This window comes from Ailuropoda melanoleuca, chromosome 3 (assembly GCF_002007445.2).
Source record: "Ailuropoda melanoleuca isolate Jingjing chromosome 3, ASM200744v2, whole genome shotgun sequence".
Taxonomy (NCBI): domain Eukaryota; kingdom Metazoa; phylum Chordata; class Mammalia; order Carnivora; family Ursidae; genus Ailuropoda; species Ailuropoda melanoleuca.
Window position 1 is genome coordinate 113,766,839 of NC_048220.1, and position 22,668 is coordinate 113,789,506.

The 22,668-nt window shown below is 42.2% G+C and overlaps 1 protein-coding gene across 1 annotated transcript; it reads left to right on the plus strand.

Moving 5' to 3' along the window:
• The first annotated feature begins 310 nt into the window (after window positions 1-310).
• On the plus strand, window positions 311-7,825 carry CCL28 (C-C motif chemokine ligand 28). The gene is made up of 3 exons (XM_019802266.2): window positions 311-608; window positions 1,525-1,651; window positions 7,177-7,825. Exons 1-3 carry the CDS (start codon window positions 584-586, stop codon window positions 7,367-7,369), a joined length of 345 nt encoding a protein of 114 aa, XP_019657825.1. The 5' UTR covers window positions 311-583; the 3' UTR covers window positions 7,370-7,825.
• Window positions 7,826-22,668: the final 14,843 nt, after the last annotated feature.

A 22,668-nucleotide genomic window follows, 5' to 3' on the forward strand; every position in this document is an offset into this window, starting at 1 on the left:
TCCCTCTGCCCCTCCCTCCGCTCATGTGTGTGCATGTGCGTGTGTGTGTGCATGCTCGCAAATAAATTAATCTTTAAAAAAATTTAAAAATAAAAGTTATTGAAGACACTCATTTTTATAAATGGATTTATGTAAATATAATTTATATATATATGTGTGTGTGTGTATGGATTGTATATATATTCTGATTTCCCGAGATTTAAAAATACATGTATTGGTCTGATGCTAAGTTGTTATTGATCTGTATCTCAGGCTGAGATTCTGTTCTAAATATGGCAGCATTGGACTATTCAGGACAGGTGGGACAGGAGAAGAAGGAAAGAGCTCCAGCTGATTTTATACAGATCCTTCTTGAGGCTCTGAGACCAGGGTCAAGGCATTTTCCCCAGGCTCTGGGGATTACCTGAAGTCAGCACAGACATTCTTGCGTCATTGTTGACAGGAGTCTTGCCCGAGTATACTTGGTCTGAGCTAAGACACCAGGTTCTAGGACTCTGACTCAGACTCTGTAGATACACAACCAAGGAAAGCATTCTTTCTCTTCTTCCCCAGTGTCCTGGACACGTAGTTGCTTCTCCTTGGAATGTTCAACTCCCTCTCTCAATCAGGTGAATTCTTACTCCTCTTTTTCCGACTGACTTATTTCACTTAACATTATACTCTGTGGCTCTATCCATGTTGTTGCAAATGGCAAGATTTCATTCTTTTTGATGGCTGAGTACTATTCCACTGTGTGTGTGTGTGTGTGTGTGTGTGTGTGTGTGTGTGTGTGTATGTATACACACTTCTTTATCCGTTCATCTATTGATGGACACTTGGGCTGCTTCCATGATCCGGCTATTGTGAATTATGCTGCTATAAACATAGAGATGCATGTATCCCTTTGAATTAGTGTTTTTGTATTTTTTGGGTAAATATCCAGTAATGTGATTACTGGATCATAGGGTAGTTCTGTTTTTGACTTTTCGAGGAATCTCCATACTGTGTTCCACGGTGGCTGCACCAGTCTGCATTCCCACCAACAGTGCAAGAGTGGGCCTTTTTCTCCACATCCTTGCCAACACCTGTAGTTCTTGTGTTGTTGATTTTAGCCATTCTGACAGGTGTGAGGTGATATTACATTGTAGTTTTGATTAGCATTTCCCTGATGATGAGTAATGTTGAACATCTTTTCACGTGTCTGTTGGCCATCTGGATGTCTTGTTTGGAGAAATGTCTGTTCATGTCTTCTGGCTATTTTTAAATTGGATTATTGGGTTTTTTTTTTTTTTAAAGATTTTATTTATTTGAGAGAGAAAGAGAGCACAAGCGAGGTAGAGGGGCAGAGAGAGAAGCTGACTCCCTGCTAAGCAGAAGACCAACGCGGGGCTGGATCCCAGGACCCCAAGATCATGACCTAAGCCGAAGGCGGATGCTTAACCAACTGAGCCACCCAGGCACCCCGGATAATTTGTTTTTGGAGCGTCTAGGCTGTTGTCCTATGAACTGTAGGATGTAACATTTTCTCTCTTTTCTTCTTTGTAGCCATACTTCCCATTGCCTCCAGCTGTTGCACTGAAGTTTCACATCATATCTCCAGAAGGCTTCTGGAGAGAGTGAATCTATGTCGCATCCAGAGAGCTGATGGCGATTGTGACTTGGCTGCTGTCATGTGAGTGCTCTTCAGCAGGGAGGTCTAAACCTGTCCAGTGACCATTTCTTGGCCCCCGAGCAGTAGGTTGGGAAGGCTTTGCCTGATATGCAACATACAAAGAATCATTCAAACAAGGGAGGGGAGAGTAAATATTCCACCTTTCCGGCCCCAGGCTCCCCGGAGTGAGCACACAGTCTCTCAGGCCTGGCACCGCCAGAGCTCATGCTCGCCTCTGCTGCCCCCACAGCAGTGCCGTGATGCAGGATAAATACCTTCAGTCACTGGACGGTGTGTATGACTTTCCTAAGCAAAACTAGGGACATTCTAAGGGAAAAGACAAAACAGAAGGTGTCTCTGTTCTATTTTGTGGCTTTATCTGTAGCTTTTTCCAGTCAAGTTAATGGGGTTGCTGTCATTTTTTACTCTCTGAATTCAAGAAGAGTGTATACAAGGTTCAAACAGAAGTAGAGAGATGTCTGTACCTGTCACACGCAATCAGGCACAAATGCCCATCTTTGCTCTTGATTCTGGGCTGTTGGCTAGTGATGAACCCTTTTCAAGCTTACCTCTGGTGCAGTTATTAAACACTTTAGGTTTCTGGAGCGCCTGGGTGGCTTAGTTGGTTGAACATCTGCCTTTGGCTCAGGTCATGATCCTGGGGTCCTGGGATCCAGCCCCGCATCGGGCTCCCCACCCAGTGGGGAGTTGATTCTCCCTCTGCCCCTCCCCCAGCTCACGCTCTCTCTCTCTCTCAAATAAATAAATAAATAAAATCTTAAAAGCAAATAAGAACTTTAGATTTCTGTGTTCTTCATGTCCCCATAGAAACTTTAAAATCTGAAATGCATTGGTATTTAGCAAATCTGGATCCTGACAACAATGCTGTGAGGAAGGCATGAATTATCTCCACGTTCCATAAGATAAAGCTGTGCCCAAGGACTAAATAGTTAACCTGGTGACATACAGCTAAAGAATGGCAGACATGGGCTATGAACCAGGTCCTGTCATTCAGAACACCATATACTTCAAAGATCTCTCAAAAGTGATGGTGGGACCCACCATAAAATGCTCTCCCCAGACTGCATTGTATCCAGCACCTTCAAATCATAAGGACAGTGTATTAGGCATCTCCCGGGAGTGCTGGTTTTAACACCACTTATGGCTACAGGGGATGCTTATGAGCCATTTGGAATCCCCTTCTTGAGGCTACAAATAAGCCCACTGCTTATGCCTGAAATCCTGAGTCACTGAGAAGCCTCTTTATTTATTCAGTGAATTCACCAAATAGTTATTGATTAATGTTTCTGTACCAAGCCCCATTCCAGCCTCAGCTTGTGCTGGGACTGCAGCAGTAACAACGTGGACTCTGCCCTCCAAGAGTCTCGGGAGACTCCATTCAGCGGAGTCCTGCAGACCGGTCTCTGAGATTTAACATACACTGTTTTCCCCTTTCAGAGGGATCCATCTATTACCCAACTTTGGAAACACGGCTCCAAGACAAGATTCTTAGAAGTTCAGAGGAAGAGTTTGTAAGATGTCCATTGATAAATTACCTTCAGGTCAGGGGGCTGTGAACTCCCTGAAATTTGTGGGTATGAATGTATAAACATTTTTCTGGAGAGAAGGATCACAGATTTTATAAGACCCACGAAAGGATCGTAGATTCGATATAGTTTAAAAATCACCCTTGGGAGGGGAACACCTGGGTGGCTCAGTCAGTTAAGCATCGAACTCTGACTTTCGGTTTAGGTTATGGTCTCATCAAGCCCTGCGTCAGTGTGGAGCCTGCTTGAGGTTGTCTCTCCCTCTCTCTCTCTGCTTCCCCACACCCTGCTCGCGCTCTCTCTCTTAAAAAAAAAAAATTACACTTGGGGTTAGATGCGCAGAGGAAGATAATTCTGGCTCAAACTTTTAATGAGTGTGAGTGTCTATGTGGCAGAAGGGTGAGAACTGAGGACTCTCCACTTCTCCTCAGTTCCTGTCACCACACTGGATCCACTGGCTTAGGCGGTTTTGTCACTGGGAGCCAGTGTTTCCTATAGCAATCCAGGGAGCACTCACTAATGACGTACCTTCTGAGGGGTGCTTCAAATTACCAATTCTCTTAGCACATGACCAAGATTCTAGCAGTCTTTTATTTAACCTTAATAAATTAGTGCTGGTAATAGTTGGAGAGTGAAAATCCGTAGGCAGTTCATGGATAGACAGTACTCTGGAGAACTGGAAACATCTCGATATTTGTGTCAGGTCTACCGACCTACCTTTCTGGCTACTCTCGGAAACACCAAATGCACAACTGTCACTTCTGCCTTATTGGCACACATCACCTCAGGCAATAGAAGCCTTCGAACTTGTAAGGGATCCCATGGGACTCCCAGGAAGGCACGGGGAAAGAAGGAGAGGAAGTTTCTCTGTGTAGACAGGAGTAAGAGCAGATCCTGGGTATTAGCAGGGAATGCCATTGGTAACAGGATTTTCAGAAAAAAAAACCTTTTTTTGGAATAAGCACGTATGAGATAGAGATCTAAAAAGGAATAGGAACAGAAATGATGTAAGTTCTTATTTTGATAAGGGAACATGTAAAAAACCCATGACTTTTCATTTTAAAAAGCACTTGATTTTAATTAAAGGGAAACTATGAAACCAATCACTTGGATCTAAAAATATTTAGTTTTTTCAAGTACAAGTTTGTAAATTGGCCTCTCTCTGTGCTAAAAGACAGCTGAAAAATAGAGTAGTTATGACCTCTTCTCAAATAAGATGAAATTTGACCATGAAGTATTTTTTAATCATAAATTACAGACCTTCTTTGTTGTTTTTTCTGACATTCAACATGAATGGATAAAAGTTCTCTCATTTTCAAACTGTTTCACTACAGAGCAGGTCTTTACTCATCTAAAATGTGGTTCCTTAACTTTGAGTATGTAAGTTTAAGACAAGTATTTTAGATACAGAAAACATTGTGAGTGTTGCAGATATAACTCCCCCAAAGCACGTATTATTAATCACAGCTAAGAGATACAAATGAGCTTATAGTGTACTCACTAGATTTCTCTCCTTTTCCTTTCCTGCCTGGAATAGGTCCTTTGTTTCACACCCTAGAGGAGATCATTGTGATTTTTGTTCCCTGAGAGGGGAGTGTGCTTGTGTAAACCCTTCTACAGTGACTTCATTAAAGAGCTCCTGGCTATTTCTTAACATAAACACAGGGCAAAGTTGTTTATCTTGGGCAGAGGGCTGAGGTTTTTGTGTGCTTACACAGATATCTGTTGGGAAGAAAACTTGGGGTTATTAAAGTTATCTGGGAAAAACGCTTGAGTGTTTTTTCAAAAGTGATTGTTGAGGGGCTGTTGTGCTCGGGAAGGGGTAAAGAAATCAGGTTCGGGGAACAATTAACAGGTTTCATCTCTGTGGCAGAGCCACCCCATAGGTCCATCGGACCGTCTCTTGCTGCTCTCTCTTGGGCAAAAGAATCAGGGGATCAGGCTTATGGCGTCACAGAGCCCAAGCTCTCCACCAAGAAATACATACCGGGCTGGGTCAGCGCCCAGCAGAATACTGTGGAATGGGGTGGGGGTAGGAGGGAGGAGGGAGTGTGAGATAGGCTACCTCCTTGTCCAGCATTACCTCATCTCTTTTTATCCTGGTGATGGAACACACCAAGGATACAAGTGCTGGTTTAAGCAGTCTTTAAACTTGGAGGTTTGAAAACATCCTGGCATCTCAGATTTGGGAGCTGTGTTCTGGTAGCCGATTTTTCTCCCTTGAATTACATTGAGCGCTTGAGGCCCCACTGGGCAGGCCTTTGGAAAGGGTCCTGCATGGTAGCTGTTGCCCGTTTTCCCGTGGCTCTCCACCTCCCTGCTCCTCTGTCTGTGCTGCCCCTATCCAGTGCTCACCTTCAGCCCCAGGGCCGGTGCCCCTCCCTGAAGCTCCTCATTCCTCGTGGAATGAGGGAGTCGGGCACTAGTTCCCTCTGTGGACCCTGTGGGCTTATCTGGATGTCAGGGAAGCCTTCCTCCACTGGCTGTCTGCTCAGCTTCTTGCTGGCACCACAGGGAAAGAAGAACGTTTTAGTCCTTCGGGAAGGATAGGAGCTTCAACTCTTTTTTGTTTCCTCCCCCACTGAGCTCTAGCCAGGTTCTCTCCTCTAGCAGCCAATGGCAAACCAACTGGCCGCAGCGAGAGGGAGCTTTCCTTTGGAAGATGTCTCGGTGTGATACACTTGGAGAATGCGTTGTCCCCCTATCAAGAAACCTTACTTCTTTCAAATTAATATTCCCATCTGCTGGCTTTATTATGCTTAAACTCACTGAGGCCTTTCCCAGCTTTTCCTCTCATTTCAAGAGTCCCCACATTAGTGGATGATTCCTCTTGGGCCCACTGGAGAAATGGCAATCTACTCTTTGCCCCTCTGGATTTTTTTCCCCAGTAATGGGCAGGGGGTTCGTTTTATCCAGGTACAGATTGTTGTTTACGTAGAGCCAACAGGATCTGTGACATTGAATAAGAGCTGGGTGATACCTGAGGGCAAATTACATGTCACAATATCTTCTGTAACAAGAAATTCTTCCGGTTACTAGAAATTGTGAATGCTGCCTTATGGTTCTCTCACCCCAAGGTCAGAATTTAAAACATGATAACATTTGAGAAAGGGTATGAATCTATGGTATATTAAAATGTTATCAAACACCTAGAACATTTTAGTTGATTGTTTTGTTTAAAACAAAACCAGACTTCTTATTTTGAACAATTTTCACTTCATGTCCGTAAGTAATTACTGAAGTCCTGCTGTGAACAGGCCTTTTTCAAGACAATTTCAGACTAGTACTCCTTCAAGGAGCATCAACCCCAGGACAAGGAGAAGGTTTGAAGCAAAAAGTCATACAAAAGCCAGCATAAGCTAAGTCCCAGAGGAGAGGTAATGCTGAGAGACTCAAGGGGAAAACAGGGCATTTAGCTGAGAGAATCTAGAAAAACTGCATGGAGGTGATGTTTGTGGTGGGCCGTGAGGTGTGAGTTGGTTTTGTTGGGTGAAGCTCTGGGTCAGGAAAGACCATTGTTTTCCCTTGGTTTCTCTCCTTTCCCTCATTCCTTCCCTCCTCCTCCTCTAATTCCTTCTCTTCCTCCTTTTTTTTTTTTAAAGATTTTATTTATTCATTTGAGAGAGAGAAAGACAGCGAGACATCACAAGTAGGCAGAGTGGCAGGCAGACGTAGAGAAGCAGGCTCCCCGCTGAGCAGGGAGACCAATGAGGGACTCCATCTCAGGACACTGGGATCATGACCAGAGCTGAAGGCAGACGCTCAGCTGACTGAGCCACTCAGGCACCCCTCCTCCTCCTTTCAACGCTGCTATTTCAGGAATCCTAGGCCGAAAGGTAGTGAAGATCCAACCTCAGGTCCGAAGAGTAAGAAAGATGCTAAAGATACTAAAGAAATATAACAATTATATAACAATTGCAATATGTGAACCTTGATTGATTAAAAAAAACTATAAAAAAATTTCCATCAGTGACTTCATTTATGTTCTCTCCTTGGCAGCCTTCACGTCAGGCGCAGAAGAATCTGTGTCAGCCCGCATAGTCACGTTATTAAGCAGTGGATGAAAGAACAAGCAGCCAAGAAAAACGCTAAAGGCAACATGTGCCACAAGAAGAAACACGCCGGCCAGAGGAAAAGTAAAGGGGCACATACAGGGAAACCAGAAACCCAGGCCCATAAAACTCCTTATTAGAGCGTTTATAGATGGACCTGCACAGACAATTCCTCAAGTGGACTTGGCCATGGTTGCTTAAATTTATTTTGTGAATATTCCTTATTGGGAGTCAACAGGGCAAAACATAATATACATTTTAAAGGAACAATTATACAAGGTGCAAATGCGGCTAATAATATACTCCTCTGAAAATGAAATGAAAAGATAGTGCTTGTCTTCATATCATATTTTAAGAGCAGCACACAGATCTAATTTCTCCAACCTTTTTTATTATGAAGGTTTGCAAACCTACAGAGAAGTTGAAAGATTGGCACAATGAACACTCGCACACCTTTCACCTAGATTAATAATTGTTAATATTTTGCCACATTTTTTTCTCTCTCTTCTCTTTTTGCATGTGTGTAAAACATTTTATGTCTAAATATATTTTTTTTGCTAAACAATTTGACAATAAGTTGCAAATGTTGTAATACTTCACTTCTAATTTTTTTTTAGTGTTACAACTTGACATCCCCAAGAAGAAAGACCTTTTGAATATAATCACATTATCAGGTTTATACCTAAATATATATATGGCATATATATATATATATATGCCATATATATATATATATATTTAATTTCCACCTTTAATTTCCCCAATTATTTCCAGAGTATAATTTTCATATAGTTTTTTAAATCAATCAAGTCACATATTACAATTAATTGTTATATTTCCTTAGTATCTTTTACTCTAAGAAAGTCCCTCTGCTTTTTTTCTTTTTTTCTTCCCATGGCACGGACTTTTTTAAAAGAGAGCCTAGGGCAGAATCTGTTCCACATTCTGGGTTTGCCTGTTTGCTCATGACCAAGTTCAGGTTTAACAGTTTCGGTAAGAATGCTTTCTACGTGCATGTGTGTATTTCTTATTGCATTATTTAGAGTTTGTAAACATTGGAGTTCATTTTCTACATAGAGTTTTAGCTGCGTATCACGTCAGCATCACATCAAGCTTGAGCAACTCTGATGCTGAAACACAAAGTCTGCTCTGCTCAGGGAGCGTGTGCCTCCGCAGTGAGTTCTCAGGGCACCAGGGAGGGATCCGGAGTTGGATGCCATGCGGGATGATTTTACACTCTCCTGACAAGGAGCCCGTGTCTCTTCACTCCCGGCCCATCTTTCCCACACCTTGTCGGTGGATCCTGTTGCATGGCTTGTCTTTTGGCCTCCTTGTGGTCCACAGAAGCTTCCAGATGCAGGGCAAGACCTAGTTTTCACAAGCAGCCGTCAGATGGCAGGAACACGGTGTCCATGCTGCCAGGTGTCAAGTGTCCCCTGCCTCCCTCCTGGCCAGTTCCGAGCCGCGGTGTTGCCAGGCTGACTTGAGGTGATCACGGATCGCATGCAAGTGCTGAGCCTCATGTAGGTTACATTATCATCAAATGGCCTTTGTCCAGGTCCCCTCATTGACACTAATATAGCACGTGATTTGTTTATTCTCGTGAACAACCCTGCGAGCTTTGCACTGATATTTCTACTTAATGGATGAGGAAATCTGAGGCTCATAGAGGTAAAATGACTTGCCCACGGGCCCACAGGAGGTAGCAGAGACAAGCTTTGTATCCGGGTCCCCAGTCCCGCCCCAGTTCGGGCAGCCCCTGCAGTGGGCCCTAAAAGGTGTGCGCGCGGAGGCGGGGCAGAGGGAGAAGAATTCAGATGGAGATCTGTGCACCTGGTGCTTCACAAAAGGCTCGGGCGCCCGCCCACCGCTCTACTCGCAAGGCTAGTGTTGAAACCGGCCACTCCCGGCATTGCTGGTGCTGATAGTGACAACGACCCCCTTCGGAGAGTAAAACAGGCGCCCACCTGACTTCACTGACGTTCACACTCTCAGGCAGTGGAGGAAACTGCACACCGTTTGTAACCTTTGTTTTGCAGAATCTCCCTCACCATGTTTTTCTTTTCGCAGTAAAGCAGATTTCGTCAAAAAATACAGCATTCTTCCACTCGAATCCATCATGCTTTTTAATATAATACAGGTGATCCTAAGGAAGATGGTTCCCAAACGTCTTACCTGTTCAGGCTGCTCTAGGAACATGCCAGAGGCTGGGAATCCTGGATTGTGGCAGCGGCAGATCGGGTATCTGGTGAAAGCCTTGCGGGGCTGCCGACTGCTGACTTCTTCCTGCGTCCTTACAAGGTGGAAAGGACCCGGGGGCTGTCTGGAACTTCTTTTATCAGGTGCGAATCTCATTCCTGAGGGTTCCAGCCTTATGAACTGAGCACCTCCCACAGGCCCCACTTACTAAAACCATCCACTTCGGGGGTTTTTAGTTCAACACATGGGTTTTAGCAGGACACTAACATTCAGACTAGAGCACTAAATATTCCTTCTTAATCTTGTAGTCATATCACCCAGTGTCATCAAATGACAGGTTTCAAATGCTGGAGAAAGCAACATTAAATAAACAACAACAACAACAACAATAACAATAAAGTAATATGAGAGTAACTTGAAAACAAATCACAGGTTTTTAAATGACTCATAATAATCAACATTACTGAAAAGTTAAAATAAAAACATTGGTTAAGAGGTAAAATTTCCAGTTATAAAATAAAAATGTTACGGCGATGGAAAGTACAGCATAGGGAATATAGCCAAGAAAAAAATTTTTGAAAAATTGGTCTCTAAGACTCTCCACCGAGAACTTGAATGATTTCACATTTTGTTTTTCTTTCCCGGGCAGATCTATAATTCTACACAATTTGGGGGCAGCCATAATGACAATAGGTTTCTATGCTGTATTTTTAAAATGCGATTTTACTGCAAAGTGAATAAGTGAACCTTTGTATGAGGACCATGTGCCTGGGCAAGCAGCTTCTTAAAGAAATTCTGATTTTAGAGGCAATCACACTTCCTAAAACATTATTGTATCACCAATACTGTTACTTTTGCTATATAATTAGGTCACCTGGGTTAACCCCCCTCAGTTTTTTTAAGGTTATATTTTTATAAAGTGATACAAGTGTGTAGTAAAAGAAAAGAAATCAAAAGTACAGCAGAGTTTATCATTAAAAACATTCCCTCACTATATCCTCCTGATTCCCAGACCTATTTGGTGGATGCAACCTTTTTAAATCTCTTTAAAAGTTTTAGTTCTGGTGTTACAAGGGAAGAAAAGTTTTCCTCGATCCTCTTAGGGTCCCTAAATGGGTCTGAAAATTAAGCTGATCAAGGCATTAACAGAAGAAAAACATACATTTACTTAATATAAGTTTTCATCTCCTATCCGAGGGTTTTATGACCTGTTTCAATGAGAACGATGGGGAGAAGGTCAGAGTGACCTTCTTGTCCTCTTTTCTCAAAGTCCTTCAGCTTAAAATATTCAATATATCAACATGCCATATTTTGGGGTAACCCATCAGTGGTTACCTCCATAATTTTAAATGAAATGTTGGCAAACATTTTTTATTTATCAATTTTAGGCAATATCTACTATCTCCTTACTACTCCTAATTTCCCTTCCCTTCTCCTGCCACATCTTGAGTTTTATTACTATTCTTTTTCTTTATCTTTGTAACTTTGAATTATATACCCACCATATACCATTCATTAGCCTATGGATTCTAGAATTTAAGTTTCCTCTGTCTGTAAGGTGGCAATAATGCTCCAGACCCTTCCCTTCTATCTTTATTCTCCATCTGTGTCACATCAGTGATACTTTTACGTTTATGTGACTGAGGGTGATAACAATAATTCTATAGAAGAAGAAGGAGAAAAGGAGGAGGAGGAGGGGGAGGAGGAGGAATTTTCCTTCATGTTTTCTTTAAGGTGGGGTTTCTCAACCTTGGCACTACTGACATCTTGGGCTGGATAATTATTTTGGGGACTCTCTTATACATTGTAGGTGGATTAGCAATATCTCTGGCCTCTCCTCACTAGATTATACCCAAAAATGAATCCAGATGTTAACTGATCCCTAGGAGAGGAGAGCAAAATCACTCCCTAACCCAGTTGAGAATCGCTGGTCTAGAATCTAAGGTAGATTCAAAAATTGAAAACCAACATACTTGGAAAAATTCTAAAGTGACTCCCTACACACACACACACACACACATACACACACACACACACACACACACACACATACACACACACACACACACCAATTTCCTGCCCTGGTATTCACATGCTTTCTCCCAAACACTAATCTAGGTGTTACAGTGAAGGTATTTTTCAGATGTAATTAAGGTCACAAATCAGTTGACCTTAAGATAGGGAGATTATTTGCATGGGTGTGAATTAATCACAGGAGCTCTCTAAGTCTGGGTCTAGAGGTCAGAGACAGGGTAGTCAAGAGAAATTCAAAACATAAGGATTCAACATGCCATTGCTGACTTTGGAGATGGAGGGGGGGCAAGTGAAGGAGTTTTTGACCCCCCTCCACAATGTGCCGCTTTCGCATGTGGATTATTTTGACCTGAAGGCACTTGAGACCCTGCTGGCTCAAGATAAATTTTTGCCCCTCCCTTAACTACTACAATGTAAATTGGGGGTCTTTCCCAGAATAAGTGTTATTAACAGAGATAAATTTTATCTGAGTGACTCATCTGTATTATAGGGCAAATATATCTAATTCCCAAACTTTGCTCTTCTTATCACCCTGTGAAATGCATTCCTTTCTTCTGAATTCACAGACACCTAACCCCTTCTCCTTAGTTCAGAATGACATAAATACCTCATGTGGCCTGTCTTTGGAATTTCCATGTCTATGTGGATTCCCCTTACGTATACTTATTAAATTTGATATTTTCCTGCTAATCTCTTGTGTTGATTCGATTCTTAGCCCAGCTAGAAGGACCTTTGAGGGGACAGGAATTCTTGCTCCCCAATACAAGTCAGCTGTGAGCAGCCTCCAACTGACAGTTACCAAGGAAACAAGGACCTCAGTCCTACACCCACAAGGAACTGAATTTAGCAAGGAACAAGAATGAGCTTGAAGCAGATTCTTTCATGAGCCTCCAGAGGGAATGCAGTCCAGCCAATATCTTGATTTCAGCCTTGTGAGACCCTAAGCAGAGAGCCCAGTCATGCCATGTCTGGATGTCTGATTGTAGACTGTAAGCTAATAAGTAGGTATTGTTTTAAGTAGCTGAGTGTTTGGTATTTTGTTATGCAGCATTAGAAAATTAACACAATCAATAAACAGCATTTGAACCATCCTGACTATGTAAGTTTTGTTCTCTGCTGGGCCAAGTAGTGTGTTAGAGCGTAATACCCTTCTGTAACAATGAACTGTGTATATAATTCACTATTCAGGCAACTGGAGTCTGATGAAATACAACTACTTTCTATATTATTCGTGTGGTTTGGATATTTTACTTCTTTCCCAGGTATGGCCAGGCATCCAGATTATTTATATCTGCTCTTCTTGTTTTTGTCAGTCACTTACTGGAGATATCAGGGTTCCTCCTACTAATTGCAAAGAATTCTGCATTTGTGCATTATAAGCTGTTCAAAATTCTAAGTTTTTCAAATAATAGGGTTCTTATCAATTCTTTTGTTGGTGAGAGCCGTGCCTTCAATAATGCAAAATGTCTGCAATATGTCTGTCTCCAAATACCTAAAATTTGGAAATGGCCTTTCTATCAGCATAGCCCCCAGCTTTCTCTTTCTGAGATAAAAGGCTGCCTCTATGTTCTGGTCACCCTGAGGTGCTGGGTTAAGTTTTTCATTTACCCCTTTTGATGGGAAGACAACTATAGCTTTCAACCTAATCTAAGTTGAAAAATATCTTCCATTTTGTAGAAACATGGACTCTGTGTAGCACCATTAAACATCCACTAAGTATTCCAGTCCAAATTGGGTTGGCTAGAAGACAATCTAGAATGCTTCCAATCACACCAAGAAGCTTGACTTCCTGGGAAGGTGGGTAAAGATGACCTAAGACTGGTTTTAGTACACCTCCTTGTGAGATCACGATTTTTATGTTATCACAGAACAAATAGTACTATGGCATATGTTTCACAATTTATATAACCAATTTGATGCTCTTTTGACAACCATAGCACTTTTTAAAAAGATATTATTTTAAGTAATCTCTACATGCAACATGAGGCTCAAACTTACAACCCTGAGACCAAGAGTTGAGTGCTCTAGTGACTGAGCCTGCCAGGTAACCCCATTATAGCATTTTTAAAAACACATTTCCCTCTGGTAAATTTAAGAGAACTCCAAGTTCATCACATCCTATCCTAAATGCTGTGATTATACTCTTTCTCATAAATCACTGGCAGATAATTTGATTAATTGGCATATTGTAGCTTTTCCATCTCGTTGCCATTCTACCTCTGCATAAACCACTGAACAAGTGAATATCTCCTTTCTTCATCCAGAGTTTAGCACTTAGTAGGCACTCAGTAAATATTTACTGATAAAATTTATGTAGGCAAATGACCTCTCATTTGGCCAATTACAATGAAAACAAGACACCACAGAATGGTCAGGCCCTCCTATACCACCCTCTACTCAAGAGTGAGAAGGGTACTAAGGGTTTAATTCTCTCAAGACCTGGCCTGGAAGAGTACATTAAATAAACCCAGTGGGACTGGGGTTCAGTGTTCTCAAGCTTTTCTTTTTTCTTTTTTAGAAATATTTATTTATTTATTTGACAGAGAGAGAGCACATGCGCACAAATAGGTGAAGGAAGAGGGAGAGAATCTCAAGCAGACTCCCAGTCGAGTGCAGACCCCAACGCTCAATCCCATAACCCTGAGATCACGACCTGAACCGAAATCAAGAGTTGGACGCTTAACTGACTGAGCCACCTGGGTGCCCTCAAGCTTTTCTTAATCTCAGAATTTTTATGTTCTTTAACTCTTCCCTATAGCTCTGACATCAGCCTATCCATAAAATGGACTTTATCTCCATTTTTGTTCATCTTTCTCCCAGGACATAACGGTCTTTACCAGTGAGTTCAAGAACCTTCTTTGTAGAGGAGGAAAGGCAGAAGAAATAGTTTCTGATGGATTGATTTTTGTTAAACCCAGATCAGAGTGCAGGCAAATTGTATAATCTGCAAGAAAACCTAGGTTTGGGAAGAAAATGGGATCATGGAGGCCTTGGGAATCATAGAAGGTGGAGAAAACAGATGAGTCCCTGTTTGATTCTCTACTTTCAGAGTTGCCCTGGACCTGCCAGAATGGGTTATATTAAAAAGATGAAAATACCAAGTGTTGACAAGGGTGTGGAGCAACTAGAACTCTTCTGTGTGCTGAAGGGGGTATAAATTAATAAAATCACTTTGGAAAACTGTCTAGAAGTATCTACTAAAGCTCTATGCCTGTGCTATGTCCCCAGATCCTACACTTAAGGAATATCCAGTTAAATGAATATATTCACCAAAACACATGTAAAAGAATGTTCACAGCAGCCAAAAAATGGGAAACTATCCAAGTGCCCATCAACAGTAGGATGGCTAGATTTAGAATGTTACATTCATAAAATGAAATACTATCCATCAATGAGAAAGCACAATCTATAATTTATGCAACAATATGGATGTATCTCACAAGGATATGGACAAACGAACAGGATTCAGTGCAAAGGAATCAGTATCACAAACACTGGTGAAGAGCAAGCTGGCAGGCTTAGCTTTTTTGCTTAACTTCAATTCACTTCATTGTCAGTTCGGGTTAGGGATTTGAAGATCTGTACGGGAGACATCAGAAATGCCCATTTCTAGACTTCATGCATTAGCAGACAAGCAATCAAAATTTCATAAATAAAACACGCAATGGCACAAATATATAAAAATTTTGTATTTATATGTAACACCCTACATCACACACACACATACACACACACAGACATTTTGCTTTTGTGGAAAATTACTGTCCTTTCTTTCTCCCCTCCCGCCCCCCCCAAGGCTCTAATTAAAAAATAATCACATATGATCCTATTCGTATCTGGAATCTAAAAATCCCTGAACTTGTAGATTCAGAGAACAGACTGATGGTTGTGAGAGGCAGGGAGTGAGGGCTGAGTGAAATGGGTGAAGGTCCCCAAAAGGTATGAAATTCCAGTTATAAAATAAAGAAGTCATGGTGATACAATGTACAGCATGGTGACTATAGTTAATACTATATTGTACATTTGAAAGTTGCAAAGAAAGTAGATCTTAAAGGTTCTTGTCACAAGGAAAAAAATTGTAACAGGTGTGGTGGTGGATATTAACTAAATGTATTGTGATCATTTTGCAATATATACATCTATCAAATTATTATATTGTACACCTGAAACTGATATCATGTTATATGTCAGTTATATATCAGTAAAAAAAAAAAACTAAAAAAACTAAAAATTTATTAGCAAATACAGCCTATAAATAAGAATTCTCTGGAGAACCCAATGCTGTTATGGTTATAACGATCTCAGCTTCTTTGTTTCTAGGCAGAAACAGGAAGTCACCTTGCAATGGTGATTCGCGGGTCTCACTTGTTCTGTGAAGGATTTCCTGAGTGGCTTCCATTTGCCACATAGATAGAAGATCAGTGGGTGAAGGCAAAGGTCACAGTAAGATCTCCCTCCCTTCCTTAATGACTTAGCAGCAGTTTCTTCCACTGGTTGATGAAACATTCTGGGAAAGACGTGTACAATGGGCCCAAGGAGGTCAGGGCATCTGGAAAAACGGATCGACACGCTCACCTGAACTGCTGAAATGGAAGTTAGGAAAAACTGTCAGAGTAACCTGCCAAAACCCACTGGCAGGCAAGGCACCAACTCCTACTAAAAAAACAAAACAAAAACAAAACTCAGCTGAAGGGCAGGATTCTTTTCTGCTGATGACTCATGGTTGATAACAGAGGCTCTGAGGTCTGGGCATGGAGGTGGATTCTTTCTACCTCGGTGTGTGGTTGAGAGCCAAAGCTCTCAAGACCCTGCGGCTCAAGTTTTAGCATCTGAGCCTGGTTGTGACCTAGGCGAGCCCTAACTGTGGAACCAAAACATAGACTATTCCCATAAGCTGGTCTGTGCGTCTGGGCCAGTAACCCTCTGGACTCCACAGTACTGGGAAAGGCTCCTGAGGACGGAAGCCACGTCTAGTGTGTCTCCAGCTACACTCTTGGTGCTTAACCAAGGTAGATGGTGCTCCGTGGATATTTGACCCATAAAGTTGCTAATAAAAGATATAGGATCTGGAATACAGTAACAACACCTGATGATAGCAAGTGACTCCCATCTCTCTCTCTATCCGGTGTTTGCAGGAGTGCTCTGCTTTGCACTGAATTCTCAGACTTCAGGTGGAAGAGATAGGTCTTGAGAAGGAAATAATCTAGTTATGGTGAATAAAGGTAAATTAATTTGCAATCAGTGGATTGGAAAAATAAAAGAAATCTAATTGTATTTATATTCCAAGCCAGTGGAGCAAGTCTTACTGGTTACCTAAGACACTATTTCAGAGATTTGAATCCTGTGGCTCACGGGGAATGTTGTTTCCCTGAAAGGACATGCCTGAACAAGGCTCATTTCAACTGGGTTTGCCCTAAACACAATCACACTAATTTTTTACGGTAAAAATAGCTCCTCATGCCAACATGGGCTCAAGTTACTTTTTAGGGATAAAAGGAGAAACTCAGCATTTCTAGTTTCCCAAACCAAATCCCCAAATCAGACCCATTTTCCCATATTTCAGGCTGAGAAATAAGAGACCGTGAAGACACAGCAAATATACTGTCTAGAACTAATATACTCACAATAACTATTATGTAAATAATTCCAATAAAATATGAGTTTTAACAGTCTTACGTGAATTTTTATGGAGTTTAAATTGGTATTTAAAACATACACATGCAACTTAGAAACTGTATGTGACTCTGTCTTTTATAAACTAAACATTCCTGAAATACTATGAAATACTTAAAAACGACGTCAGTGTTCAATTTATTACTGTAAGTTGAATTAAATTTTAAAATGATTATGATTTTTTTAAGAGCTAACGTTGATCCTTGATTTTTTGTTTGTGCTGCATCATGTGGTGGAGAAAGTGCTGGATTGTTTCTATCAGACCTTGCTTGCAGTCCTTCTGCAGAATGGTGGATCGTTTATCTGTGAGGGGAGATAGGAAAACCTAGCTCAAAAGATGGTGCAGCCAGAGAAGGAGATTCGACCCCTGAAGAATATTCTGTCTCTGAGAAGAACTGTAATGTGCTGTGACCAAATCCGACCCCCTCTTGCTGGCTGAGAGGCTGGAGGGAGGAGGGCCGAAGCCCAGGCACATGGCAGCCTGTGGGAGCTGGAAAAGGCAGGGAAACGGATCCCCTCCCAGAGTCTCCAGAAGAAACGCAGCCCCTGACGCCGCTTGATTTTAGCCCAGTGACACTCATTTCAGACCTCTGACCTCCAGAACTTTGAGGTCATAAACTTGGGTTGTTTTAAGTCATTAAAAAAAAAAAAAGATTGTTGTGAGGATTTACTATAAAACACAGTGTTTAATACATAAGAGGTGCCTAGTGACCATTACTCGTGTTTTGAGGAAAACTATTCTGGTTTGTTTATGGTAAGAAAGACCTCTGAGGTGAAGGTATTCTTCCCAGCTCGGCTCTTGCCCTCCGATTCCTAACACTTGAGCTCCTGGGAGACGGTGACAACCTGGCCTCGGTTCTGCTGTGGAGAGCGGGCAAGGTCTGCTTTGTGCTTCAGAACGAGTAGCTAGGGGAGAGCAGCGTCCTCACAAGACCTGAGTGGGGACAGCGGGGGCCATCACCACTAGAACAGAGGATGCCTGTGCCCCTCAGAGCAGCGACTTCATGCGGTCATTGGGAGCTGAGGCACCAAAGGGCAGCGGGAATAAGGCCAGAGCACAAGTAAGTACACAAATCGCCTGTCCCTCAGCACAGTGGGGATAACACCTTCGGGTCCTGGGTGGGGGAGGGGGGTCACATGGACGAAAAGTAAAACCTGACCATAAGGTTGGTGGAATTACACGATCTCTCATTTGAGTGTCGAAATAATGCATCCCTATCTTTCAGGCACACGCATTATTTGTTCCACAGCAGGAAAATAGCTTCTGTTTCCTTGATTTGCGTTGGGCTGGAAAGGAGTTTGAGAAAATGTCACCGTCTACCCTTCCCTTGTCCTTTCTTTATCAAGAACATTCAAGAAGACCTAGAAGGGAAGAGTTCAGAGACGGTGAACACAATAGCAAAGGATAAAGGACAGCAGCGACAGCTCTTTGAGATAAGGGAGATGTAATGTTTCTGCTTGCATTTGTTTCCCCCCCGCTTCCCCTTTTCCCCAAGCCTGTTTCTCCAAAGCCAAAGCTGAAGATCAAGGCCAGTAACTGGTGCTGGCTCTCCTGCATTGTCGGGAGTGCTGTCAGATCGCTGAGATTGAAGTCTACTATGATTATCCGTGCTACATTGAGTTATTGACCCCAATTCTTTTTCCTTCCCTGTACCCACATGTGACTTTGCAGTTCCTGCCGCAAAAACAAATCTCTTGACTTTGGACTTGAGCCCATGATTTACTTTGGCAAGGCAGTAGATGTGAAGTAAATAGCTTAAAAAATGCTTGCGTGGTGAGGCTGGGGCTCTTGCACTCTGTTGTTGGCAAAGAATCCTCCACTCTGGGTAGCTTCTCCCTCCAGTCTGGGGCCCAGAATGAAAACACACAGAGAAAAGATCTGAGCTGGCCAGACCCACAGCTTGAATGGAGCTTCTCTGCTGCCCACTGCCCACATCAGCTCCCCGCTGGTTAGCCTGTGGACACGTGAACAAAGAAATGATTGCTGTTGGAAATCACTGAGTTTTGGGGTGATTTTATTATACAGCGGTAGCTGACTAATATACCACATTTCTGGTGGAAGGGAGGTAGAGAGAAAGGAATGCTTTTTGATAGGGATTCATCTGTCACAGGGGAAATGCCACTACATCAGAGGCTGGAGGAGAAGAAAAAAGGTAATGGGGCCAGAGTGACAAGGAGGCTATAAGAAAAACAAGATAAATCTGGAGGATGAGCGAAAATAAAATCAGAGAAGTATCACCCTTAGGAGTGGGCTGTGCAAAGTGACTCCCTTTCCAAGACTATATTACAGGGAGCAGGGGAAAGAGTAGCTCGGCAGTAGAGAAACCTGACAAACACTACCTCAGCCGGGTGACCAAGGTCCACATTACCAGTGGTAAGTCAGGCTGACAGTGTGTAAGCCAGCTGGGATATGATGCAAATGGCGCCTTAACCTCTGGTCCTCTTCGCAAACCCACAACCCCAGTCTAACCATGGCAAAAACATGAAACTCCAATTGAGGGGCATTCTGTAAGATAGCTGACCAGCATTTCTCAAAACTGTCAAGGTTAACAAAACAGAGCAAGTCTGAGGGGAGGAGAATTGGATGAAGATGGTCAAAAGGTACAAACTTCCAGGTATAAAAGAAAGAAGTACTGGGGATGGAGTACACAGTGTGTGACTACAGTTACCCCTGCTGTGAGGTTTGAAAGTTGCTGAGAGGGTAGATCCTGAAGGTTCTCTTCAAAAGGAAAAAAACATTTTTCTTTTCTTTTCTTTTTTCTCCTCTTCTCTTCTTCTCTTCTCTTCTCTTCTCTTCTCTTCTCTTCTCTTCTCTCTCTTCTCTTCTTTCTCTTCTTCTCTTCTCTTCCTTCCCTTCCCTTCCCTTCCTTTCCCTTCCCTTCCCTTCCCTTCCCTTCCCTTCCCCTTCCCCTCCCCTCCCCTCCCTCCCTCTTTCCCAATCTTTCTTTCTTTCTTTCTTTCTTTCTTTCTTTCTTTCTTTCTTTCTTTTTCTTTCTTTCTTCTTTCTCTAAAAAGGTCATGGTATTAACTGAACTTCTTGTGGTCATCATTTCATAATATATGTAAGTCAAGTCATTATGGTGTACACCTTAAACTTTCACAGTGTTGTATGTCAATTATATCTCAATTAAACTGAAGGAAAAAAATATTTAAAAGCAAAAGCAAAACAGGAAAAGTCTGAGAAACCGTCACAGCTTAAGGCGACATAATAATGTAATGTGGTATCATGGTTGGGAGGCTGAGCAGAAAAAGAAAAGCTGAGGAAATCTAAATTAGTTCATGGTAACGTATCAATATTGATTTATTAGTTGTGACAAATGTACTATATGTAGGACATTAACTATAGGGGAATCCGGGTGTGGGGTACAGGAGAACTCTGTATAATATTTGTGCTTTTCTGTAAACCTAAAACTTGTCTGAATTACAAGAATATTTTTAACAATTAGAAAAGTAGATTTTCTTAACGAAATTCTCACTTTTCCCCCAGAGACTTAAAAAAAAATTTTTTTTTTGGTTTTATTTCACTCATTGATAATACTTCCTTTTCTTCCCTCAAGGCTTGGAAATTCCAGTTCACTCACCTCTCTTTGAGATAATGTATTCAATTTCTCTTCCTGCCCTTCATTTGCTCCCATATCACCTGCTATCATCCTAGTACATCTGACCAGTTTTCCTGTTCCCTGATTTGTGGGTGTCAGTAGCATGCCACCCTGGGCAACACAAGACAGGGCAGGTCAGGGCAGCCAACCTACCATCAACTCAGCCACTTAAACTTTGTCACCTTAAAGAGCATATGTTGTTCCCTTTGAGCAAAGATGATTTCTTTGGGGAACTGTGAAAACAACCCAGCACCCTCATTCTGAGCACTAAAAAATCTTAAACTTCTAAGACTTAAATTTCTTAACTTCAAGAACATCATTGCAGGAACTCTGAAAATCATCTGGCCTCCACCGCTCATTTTAAAGAGGAGGGCCAGAAAAAATAAAGTTAACAGGGTCAGGCTCAAAATCAGGTTTCCTAATTCAGACATTATATGTGCAGTTTGTTACATGAACTTGTTAGAGAAATAAGGACCCAGATCAACTACATTCCTATCAGAAAATAGTGATTAGGGGGCGCCTGGGTGGCACAGCGGTTAAGCGTCTGCCTTCGGCTCAGGGCGTGATCCCGGCGTTGTGGGATCGAGCCCCACATCAGGCTCCTCTGCTATGAGCCGGCTTCTTTCTCTCCCACTCCCCCTGCTTGTGTTCCCTCTCTCGCTGGCTGTATCTCTCTCTGTCAAATAAATAAAATAAATTAAAAAATCTTTAGAAAATAGTGATTAGGTAGCTACTTTGGGCAAAGCATTGTCCTAGATGCTGGAGGAAACAGAAACATGAGCCAGAAATGTATCTGCTCCCAGGGAGCTTCGACTCTAGGGATGGGTAGGAAATAACACCGTATATAATAAATATGATATAAACAAGAATAATGTATGTGTCATAAGTAGTACAAGGTTGTGAGGAGGGAGGCATGACATCCAACGAGGCTCTCAAGGAAGGATTCATGGAGGGGGTTTCATTTGTGGTGGACTTGGAAGGATGGCTGAGATCTTGGTAGGTGGAGTTGGGGGCAGAGGTGGGGAGTGGATGACACATTAGACAAAGAAGAACACAAGCCACATCAGAGATGTGGGAAAGGAGAGACTGAATTTGAGAAAAAACAAACCCCCCCTTTTGGTAAGAAGATTCCTCAATAGACTAGAATAGTATGATGGAGGGCTTTCAGAGATTGTGGCTTTGGTATTTAATTCTGTAAGAAATAAGGGATGCCCAATTTGAGCCGTGGGGAGTGAAGATGTAAGACTTTCCCTGGCTTGGTGTTTTTCACTACAGAGTAGTAAGATCAGAGCCACACTTTACTCCCAGCGTGGGAACCCAGAGTGTTCTATGAGGACATGGGGCTTAAGCGGAACAACACAAGCACAGCCAGTTATATGATGAGGAGTAAGTTGTGCAACAAGATGAGGGCGAGGCTGGGAGGCTCAGGAAACTACAAATAAGAGGCTCATTTGTCTGGAATATTCTCTTATGCTGAGCATCAAGAGGGTACTTAAGGAAATTAAATTGGTATAATAGATATAAAATTCCAAAGTGAGTGCTAGAATACATTGCAGATTTTCAAAGGAAAGGCTCAAACACTAGTTTCATAATTCTAAAAATACCCACCCCATAATAAGGCTGCCATGGTCAATTTTACGTGTCAGTAGAACCAGACTACAGTCCCCAGTCACTCAATCAACAAAGCTAGGCGTTGCTGAGAAGGTCTTTTGTAGGTGTCGTTAAACTCCGAAGTCAGGGGCGCCTGGGTGGCACAGTTGGTTAAGCATCTGACTTTTGGTTTTGGCTCAGGCTGTGTTTTGCAGGGTCGTGAAATCAAGCCCCACATGGGGATCACACTCTGCTTGAGATTCTCTCTCCTTCTCCCTCTGCCCTTCCTGCCCGCTCACTCTCTCTCTCTAAAATGAATAAATAATCTTTGGGGGAAAAAAATC